General features: G+C 51.9%; 1 protein-coding gene across 1 annotated transcript in view; it reads right to left on the bottom strand.

Annotated features, from left to right (window-relative positions):
- Window positions 1-424: 424 nt before the first annotated feature.
- LOC144490584 (plexin-B1-like) overlaps window positions 425-9780 on the bottom strand; it is a gene marked incomplete at its 3' end in the record, with an annotated part of 12887 nt that continues 3531 nt past the window's right edge. Inside the window, exons 3-6 of the mRNA XM_078208297.1 lie at window positions 9742-9780; window positions 6660-6760; window positions 6305-6522; window positions 425-603 (exon numbers count right to left, since the gene is read on the bottom strand). The exon at window positions 9742-9780 is cut by the window's right edge and continues 110 nt beyond it. Of these exons, the coding sequence (XP_078064423.1) occupies window positions 425-603; window positions 6305-6522; window positions 6660-6760; window positions 9742-9780 (537 nt within the window). The remainder of the gene's footprint in view (window positions 604-6304; window positions 6523-6659; window positions 6761-9741) is intronic.

Genomic DNA, 9780 nt, shown 5'->3' with positions numbered 1-9780 from the left:
GTACAGCACGGGGTTAGATACAGAGTAAAGCTCCCTCTACACTGTCCCCCATCAAACACTCCCAGGACTGGTACAGCATGGGGTTAGATACAGAGTAAAGCTCCCTCTACACTGTCCCCCATCAAACACTCCCAGGACAGGTACAGCACGGGGTTAGATACAGAGTAAAGCTCCCTCTACACTGTCCCCCATCAAACACTCCCAGGACAGGTACAGCACGGGGTTAGATACAGAGTAAAGCTCCCTCTACACTGTCCCCATCAAACACTCCCAGGACAGGTACAGCACAGGGTTAGATACAGAGTAAAGCTTCCTCTACACTGTCCCCATCAAACACTCCCAGGACAGGTACAGCACGGGGTTAGATACAGAGTAAAGCTCCCTCCACACTGTGCGATGAGTTGGATATTAAGTGTGGGAGTACCTGCGCAGCATGAGTTTGGGATTCTTTGCCACGTATTGGTCGATTAAAGTGGACAGGAGAGTCTTCATGATGTCAGTGACATACTCGAGCTTCCCATGTAGGGCCACAGTCAGTAACGATGCGACATATCCCCTGTCCCGGTGGCTAAATGTTCTCTGATCTTCCAGCGTTTGAATGAGCTGTGAGAAAGACAAGAAGTAAATCTTATTGCAGAGCAGAGAGAGAGGCCATTCAGCCCATTCTAACTGTGCTGGCTCTTTGGAACATCTATCCAATTAATCCCTCTCTCCCCTTCCCTCTCTCCGTCCCTCCCTCACACCAGCTCTCCCCCGTCTCTCCCCCTCCCGCTCGTTCCCCCCGTCTCCCTGTGAATTTTCCCCCTCCCTGTATTTCTCCCCCTCTCTGAGGGTGAATCTGCTCCCACCGCCCTCTCAGGCAGCGCCTTCCAGATCACAACAACTCGCCGTGTCAGTAAAATTCTCCCCATCTCTCCCCCCGCCTCTGGTTCATTTACCGATTCTCTTCACTCTGTGTCTCCCCCTCCCTCGCTCTCTGGTTCCCCACCCTCCTGTCGCTGGGAAACACTTTCTCCTCATTCACTCGATCGAGACCCCCTCGCGACAGTGACTGCCTCGATTCAATCTCCCCCTGAACCTTCCCCGCTCCGAGGAGAACGATCCCAGCCACTCCCAATCTCTCTCTCTCTCTCTGCACAGGAACTGAAGTCTTTCACACTGGGAGCACTGTGCACAGTTCCCGTCTCCATATCACTCAGTTAGACCCACACTGGGAGCACTGTGCACAGTTCCAATCCCCATATCCCTCGGTTAGACCCACACTGGGAGCACTGTGCACAGTTCCAATCCCCATATCCCTCGGTTAGACCCACACTGGGAGCACTGTGCACAGTTCCCGTCTCCATATCACTCAGTTAGACCCACACTGGGAGCACTGTGCACAGTTCCAATCCCCATATCCCTCGGTCAGACCCACACTGGGAGCACTGTGCACAGTTCCAGTCTCCATATCCCTCAGTTAGACCCACACTTGGAGCACGGTGCACAGTTCCAGTCTCCATATCCCTCGGTTAGACCCACACTGGGAGCACTGTGCACAGTTCCAGTCTCCATATCCCTCGGTTAGACCCACACTGGGAGCACTGTGCACAGTTCCAGTCTCCATATCCCTCGGTTACACCCACACTGGGAGCACTGTGCACAGTTCCAGTCTCCGTATCCCTCGGTTACACCCACACTGGGAGCACTGTGCACAGTTCCAGTCTCCATATCCCTCAGTTAGACCCACACTGGGAGCACTGTGCACAGTTCCAGTCTCCGTGTCCCTCGGTTAGACCCACACTGGGAGCACTGTGCACAGTTCCAGTCTCCGTGTCCCTCGGTTAGACCCACACTGGGAGCACTGTGCACAGTTCTGGTCTCTGTATTATCGAAGGACATGGAGACGCGGGAGAAGGTGCAAGGAAAATCCAAGAATTGGGAGATTTTAACTGTAAGAAAATCTTGAACAGGCTGGTGGGTGGGGCCTCTTTTCTCTCAAACAGAGAAGGCTGAGGGGGTGACCTGATCGAGATCTTTAACATGATGGCGGGGGTTTCGATCGGGTCAAGATCCCACGGGGAGTGGGGGAGAATGTGGGACTCGCTCCCACGGGGAGTGGGGGAGAATGTGGGACTTGCTCCCACGGGGAGTGGGGGAGAATGTGGGACTCGCTCCCACGGGGAGTGGGGGAGAATGTGGGACTCGCTCCCACGGGGAGTGGGGGAGAATGTGGGACTCGCTCCCACGGGGAGTGGGGGAGAATGTGGGACTCGCTCCCACAGGGAGTGGCGGAGAATGCGGGACTCGCTCCCACGGGGAGTGGGGGAGAATGTGGGACTCGCTCCCACGGGGAGTGGGGGAGAATGTGGGACTCGCTCCCATGGGGAGTGGGGGAGAATGTGGGACTCGCTCCCACGGGGAGTGGGGGAGAATGTGGGACTCGCTCCCACGGGGAGTGGGGGAGAATGTGGGACTCGTTCCCACGGGGAGTGGGGGAGAATGTGGGACTCGTTCCCACGGGGAGTGGGGGAGAATGTGGGACTCGCTCCCACGGGGAGTGGGGGAGAATGTGGGACTCGCTCCCACGGGGAGTGGGGGTGAATGTGGGACCCGCTCCCACGGGGGCAGTGGGAAGAAGGTGGGGCTGGCGGAGGTAAATAATGTGGATGTGTTTAAGCGGGGGTGAGGGGTGAGGGTGATGTTGTGTAAACACATGAGAAAGAATGATGTGGAAGGATATGAGGGAGACGAAGGGAGGGGGTGGGGGCAGAGACACTAGTACGAAGCAGAAGGGCCGAATGGCCTGTCTCTGTGCCGGGATTGAGGCGGGGGAACACTTGTGTCAACAGAGTTGAATCCTCTGTCGAGAGCTCTGGTTTGGAAATAGCGATGGAGACAGTTCATGGTGGAAAGATGGAGACATGGTGTGACCACGCAGGCTGTGTTCTCAGCCCCCTACTATACTCCTGATACACCCCTGACTGTGTGGCCAAATTCCCCTCCAACTCCATTTTCAAGTTTGCTGACGACACCACCGTAGTGGGTCGGATCTCAAACAATGACGAGACAGAGTACAGGAATGAGATAGAGAATCTGGTGAACTGGTGCGGCAACAATAATCTCTCCCTCAATGTCAACAAAACGGAGGAGATTGTCATCGACTTCAGGAAGCGTAAAGGAGAACATGCTCCTGTCTACATCAACGGGGACGAAGTAGAAAGGTTCAAGAGCTTCAGGTTTTTAGGTGTCCAGATCATCAACAACCTGTCCTGGTCCCCCCCATGCCGACACTATAGTTAAGAAAGCCCCACCAATGCCTCTACTTTCTCAAAAGACTAAGGAAATTTGCCATGTCAGCTACATCTCTCTCCAACTTTTACAGATGCTCCATAGAAAGCATTCTTTCTGGGTGTATCACAGCTTGGTCTGGGCTCCTGCTCTGCCCAAACCCGCAAGGAACTACAAAGGGTTGTGAATGTAGCCCAATCCATCATGCAAACCAGCCTCCCATCCATTGACTCTGTCTACACTTCCCGCTGCCCCGGCAAAGCAGCCAGCATAATCAACAACCCCACACACCCCGGACATTCTCTCTTCCAACGCACCAACCGACTCAAGAACAGCTTCTTCCCTGCTGCTGTCAGACTTTTGAATGGACCTACCTCGCATTAAGTTGATCTTTCTCTACACCCTAGCTATGACTGTAACACTACATTCTGCACTCTCTTGTTTCCTTTGCCCCTATGTACTCTATGAATGGTATGCACAGTGCGCAAGAAACAATACTTTTCACTGTATCCCAACACATGTGACAATAATAAATCAAATCATAGAAACTTATAAAATTCTAACAGGGTTAGACAGGGTAGATTCAGAAAGAATGTTCCCGATGGTGGGGGGAGTCCAGAACTAGGGGTCAGAGTTTGAGGATAAGGGGTAAATCTTTTAGAACTGAGGTGAGGAGAAATTTCTTCACCCAGAGGGTGGTGAATGTGTGGAATTCACTCCCACAGAAAGTAGCTGAGGCCAAAACGTTGTGTGATTTCAGGAAGAAATTAGATATCGCTCTTGGGGCTAAAGGGATCGAGGGATATGGGGGGGAAGGGGGGGATCAGGATATTGAATTTGATGATCAGCCGTGAGTGGTGGGAGTGTGGAATGAGCTGCCGGATAAAGTGGTAAATGCGGGGTCACTTTTAACATTTAAGAAAAACTTGGATGGGTTCATGGATGAGAGGGGTGTGGAGGGATATGGTCCAAGTGCAGGTCAGTGGGACTAGGCATAAAATGGTTCGGCACAGACAAGAAGGGCCAAAAGGCCTGTTTCTGAGCTGTAATTTTCTATGGTTCTATGATCAAAATGAATGGTGGAGCAGCTGGAAGGACCACTGTTATTTGTCATTTATATTAATGATTTGGATGAGAATATAGGGGGCATGGTTAGTAAGTTTGCAGACGACACTAAGATTGGTGGCATGGTGGACAGTGAAGAAAGTTATCTCCAATTGCAACAGGATCTTGATCAATTGGGCCAGTGGGCTGACGAATGGCAGATGGAGTTTAATTTAGATAAATGCGAGGTGATGCATTTTGGTAGATTGAACCAAGGCAGGACTTACTCAGTTAATGGTAGGGTGTTGGGGAGAGTTACAGAACAAAGAGATCTAGGGGTACGGGTTCATAGCTCCTTGAAAGTGGAGTTACAGGTGGACAGAGTGGTGAAGAAGGCATTCGGCATGCTTGGTTTCATTGGTCAGAACATTGAAAACAGGAGTTGGGGCGTCTTGTTGAAGTTGTACAAGACATTGGTAAGGCCACACTTGGAATACTGTGTACAGTTCTGATCACCCTATTATAGAAAGGATATTATTAAACTAGAAAGAGTGCAGAAAAGATTTACTTGGATGCTACCGGGACTTGAGGGTTTGAGTTATAAGGAGAGGCTGGATCGACTGGGACTTTTTCCTCTGGAGCGTAGGAGGCTGAGGGGTGATCTTATAGAGGTCTATAAAATAATGAGGGGCATAGATCAGCTGGATAGTCAATATCTTTTCCCAAAGGTAGGGGAGTCTAAAACTAGAGGGTATAGGTTTAAGGTGAGAGGGGAGAGATACAAAAGGGTCCAGAAAGTTTAAGTTTATTTATTAGTGTCACAAGTAGGCTTACATTAACACCGCAATGAAGTTACTGTGAAAATCCCCTAGTTGCCACACTCCAGCGCCTGTTCAGGTACACTGAGGGAGAATTTAGCACGGCCAATACACACAAACCAGCACGTCTTTCGGACAGTGGGAGGAAACCCACGCAGACACGGGGAGAACATGCAGACTCCGCACAGACAGTGACCCAAGCCGGGAATCGAACCCAGGTCTCTGGCGCTGAGAGGCAGCAGTGCTAACCACTGTGCCACTGTGCCACAATTGCTTCACACAGAGGGTGGTGAGTACATAAGAACATAAGAAATAGGAGCAGGAGTAGGCCATCTAGCCCCTCGAGCCTGCCCCGCCATTCAATAAGATCATGGCTGATCTGATAGTGGGTTCAGTTCCACTTACCCGCCCGCTCCCCATAACCCTTAATTCCCTTATTGATCAGAAATCTATCTACCTGTGCCTTAAACATATTTAACGAGGAAGCCTCCACTGCTTCAATGGGCAGAGAATTCCAGAGATTCACTACCCTCTGAGAGAAGACGTTCCTCCTCAACTCTGTCCTAAACTGACTCCCCCTTTATTTTGAGGCTGTGCCCTCTAGTTCGAGCTTCCTTTCTAAGTGGAAAGAATCTCTCCACCTCTACCCTATCCAGCCCCTTCATTATCTTAAATGTCTCTATAAGATCTCCCCTCAGCCTTCTAAACTCCAACGAGTACAGACCCAATCTACTCAATCTCTCCTCATAAGCTACACCCCTCGTCTCCGGTATCAACCTGGTGAACCTTCTCTGTACTCCCTCTAAGACCAATACATCCTTCCGCAAATAAGGGGACCAAAATTGCACACAGTACTCCAGTTGAGTGTCTAGTTGAGTGTCAGTGAGTGTCTTGAACGAGCTGCCAAAGGCAGTAGTAGAGGCGGGTACAATTTTAAAAAGCGTTTAGACAGTTACATGGGTATGATTGGTATGGAGGGATATGGGCCAAATGCGGGCAATTGGGACTAGTTTAGTGGTTAAAAGAAAACTGGTTAAAAGTTGGGCCGAGGGGCCTGTTTCCATGCTGTAAACCTCCAGGACGCTCGGGCCGAATGGCCTCCCCCTGCGTCTAGTTTCTATTTTGCTAAACGGAATGAAATCTGGGTGTGACGGAGCGGGACATTCACGTACCCGAATCAGGAAGACTTTATTGTTCAGGAGGTTGGCCAGTTGGTTCAGTCCCTGCTCGACAGTGTGGCGGCGCAGCTCTGAGAGGCCGAGGTCGCGACGCAGCGGCGACTCCTTGTGTCCCGGGAAGAAGATTCTCTCCGCAAACGACCGGTATTCCAGGAAGGGGATTCGAGTCCCCTCCAGATCCCCCGTCAGATCGTTCATCTCTGTCATCAGGTCTGCGGACAGCAAGAGGGAGGAGAGAGTTGGGGACAGTTACCAAGAGCAAGGGAGGTTCGGGTAACCGGTCTGAACTGGGGGAAGTAGAGTGGGGGGGGGGGGGGGGTGGGGGTGGGGGGGGGGGGTGTTCCCTCACCTGTGAATTCCTTCCGACACTGATCACCAACTCTGGTCTCCAGGTTCACCAGCTGCACCAGAACCTTCTTGTAATCTCGCACAGCTTTCTGACTCTTCCTCCTGTATACCAAGAATTATCTCAGAGTTACTCACACTCCCAGGACAGGTACAGCACGGGGTTAGATACAGAGTAAAGCTCCCTCTACACTGTCCCCCATCAAACACTCCCAGGACAGGTACAGCACGGGGTTAGATACAGAGTAAAGCTCCCTCTACACTGTCCCCCATCAAACACTCCCAGGACAGGTACAGCACGGGGTTAGATACAGAGTAAAGCTCCCTCTGCACTGTCCCCCATCAAACACTCCCAGGACAGGTACAGCACGGGGTTAGATACAGAGTAAAGCTCCCTCTCCACTGTCCCCATCAAACACTCCCAGGACAGGTACGGCACGGGGTTAGATACAGAGTAAAGCTCCCTCTACACTGTCCCGATCAAACACTCCCAGGACAGGTACAGCACGGGGTTAGATACAGAGTAAAGCTCCCTCTACACTGTCCCCCATCAAACACTCCCAGGACAGGTACAGCACGGGGTTAGATACAGAGTAAAGCTCCCTCTACACTGTCCCCATCAAACACTCCCAGGACAGGTACAGCACGGGGTTAGATACAGAGTAAAGCTCCCTCTACACTGTCCCCATCAAACACTCCCAGGACAGGTACAGCACGGGGTTAGATACAGAGTAAAGCTCCCTCTACACTGTCCCCATCAAACACTCCCAGGACAGGTACAGCACGGGGTTAGATACAGAGTAAAGCTCCCTCTACACTGTCCCCATCAAACACTCCCAGGACAGGTACAGCACGGGGTTCGATACAGAGTAAAGCTCCCTCTACACTGTCCCCCATCAAACACTCCCAGGACAGGTACAGCACGGGGTTAGACACAGAGTAAAGCTCCCTCTACACTGTCCCCCATCAAACACTCCCAGGACAGGTACAGCACGGGGTTAGATACAGAGTAAAGCTCCCTCTACACTGTCCCCATCAAACACTCCCAGGACAGGTACAGCACGGGGTTAGATACAGAGTAAAGCTCACTCTGCACTGTCCCCCATCAAACACTCCCAGGACAGGTACAGCACGGGGTTCGATACAGAGTAAAGCTCCCTCTACACTGTCCCCCATCAAACACTCCCAGGACAGGTACAGCACGGGGTTAGATACAGAGTAAAGCTCCCTCTACACTGTCCCCCATCAAACACTCCCAGGACAGGTACAGCACGGGGTTCGATACAGAGTAAAGCTCCCTCTACACTGTCCCCCATCAAACACTCCCAGGACAGGTACAGCACAGGGTTAGATACAGAGTAAAGCTCCCTCTACACTGTCCCCATCAAACACTCCCAGGACAGGTACAGCACGGGGTTAGATACAGAGTAAAGCTCCCTCTACACTGTCCCCATCAAACACTCCCAGGACAGGTACAGCACGGGGTTAGATACAGAGTAAAGCTCCCTCTACACTGTCCCCATCAAACACTCCCAGGACAGGTACAGCACAGGGTTAGATACAGAGTAAAGCTCCCTCTACACTGTCCCCATCAAACACTCCCAGGACAGGTACAGCACGGGGTTCGATACAGAGTAAAGCTCCCTCTACACTGTCCCCCATCAAACACTCCCAGGACAGGTACAGCACGGGGTTAGATACAGAGTAAAGCTCCCTCTACACTGTCCCCATCAAACACTCCCAGGACAGGTACAGCACGGGGTTAGATACAGAGTAAAGCTCCCTCTACACTGTCCCCCATCAAACACTCCCAGGACAGGAACAGCACGGGGTTAGATACAGAGTAAAGCTCCCTCTGCACTGTCCCCCATCAAACACTCCCAGGACAGGTACAGCACGGGGTTAGATACAGAGTAAAGCTCCCTCTACACTGTCCCCATCAAACACTCCCAGGACAGGTACAGCACGGGGTTAGATACAGAGTAAAGCTCCCTCTGCACTGTCCCCCATCAAACACTCCCAGGACAGGTACAGCACGGGGTTAGATACAGAGTAAAGCTCCCTCTACACTGTCCCCCATCAAACACTCCCAGGACAGGTACAGCATGGGGTTAGATACAGAGTAAAGCTCCCTCTACACTGTCCCCCATCAAACACTCCCAGGACAGGTACAGCACGGGGTTCGATACAGAGTAAAGTTCCCTCTACACTGTCCCCCATCAAACACTCCCAGGACAGGTACAGCACGGGGTTAGATACCGAGTAAAGCTCCCTCTACACTGTCCCCCATCAAACACTCCCAGGACAGGTACAGCACGGGGTTAGATACAGAGTAAAGCTCCCTCTACACTGTCCCCATCAAACACTCCCAGGACAGGTACAGCACGGGGTTAGATACAGAGTAAAGCTCCCTCTACACTGTCCCATATCAAACACTCCCAGGACAGGTAAAGAGTAAAGCTCCCTCTACACTGTCCCTCATCAAACACTCCCAGGACAGGTACAGCACGGGGTTAGATACAGAGTAAAGCTCCCTCTACACTGTCCCCATCAAACACTCCCAGGACAGTTACAGCACGGGGTTAGATACAGAGTAAAGCTCCCTCTACACTGTCCCCCATCAAACACTCCCAGGACAGGTACAGCACGGGGTTAGATACAGAGTAAAGGTCCCTCTACACTGTCTCCATCAAACACTCCCAGGATAGGTACAGCACGGGGTTAGATACAGAGTAAAGCTCCCTCTACACTGTCCCCATCAAACACTCCCAGGACAGGTACAGCACGGGGTTAGATACAGAGTAAAGCTCCCTCTACACTATCCCCCATCAAACACTCCCAGGACAGGTACAGCACGGGGTTAGATACAGAGTAAAGCTCCCTCTACACTGTCCCCATCAAACACTCCCAGGACAGATACAGCACGGGGTTAGATACAGAGTAAAGCTCCCTCTACACTGTCCCCATCAAACACTCCCAGGACAGGTACAGCACGGGGTTCGATACAGGTCGGGGATGTTGGTGGTACGGCCGGGTTGGGGGGCCGGGGGTGGGGGGTGGTATCTGGGTCATGCTGAGGTCAGTACCTGTAAACGAGAATGATGATTGCCACGAGTAGCACCAAG

Source organism: Mustelus asterias, unplaced genomic scaffold (assembly GCF_964213995.1).
Source record: "Mustelus asterias unplaced genomic scaffold, sMusAst1.hap1.1 HAP1_SCAFFOLD_3460, whole genome shotgun sequence".
NCBI lineage: Eukaryota > Metazoa > Chordata > Chondrichthyes > Carcharhiniformes > Triakidae > Mustelus > Mustelus asterias.
The sequence above is the reverse complement of the archived record's forward strand: the minus strand, read 5'-3'. Positions and strand labels throughout refer to the sequence as shown.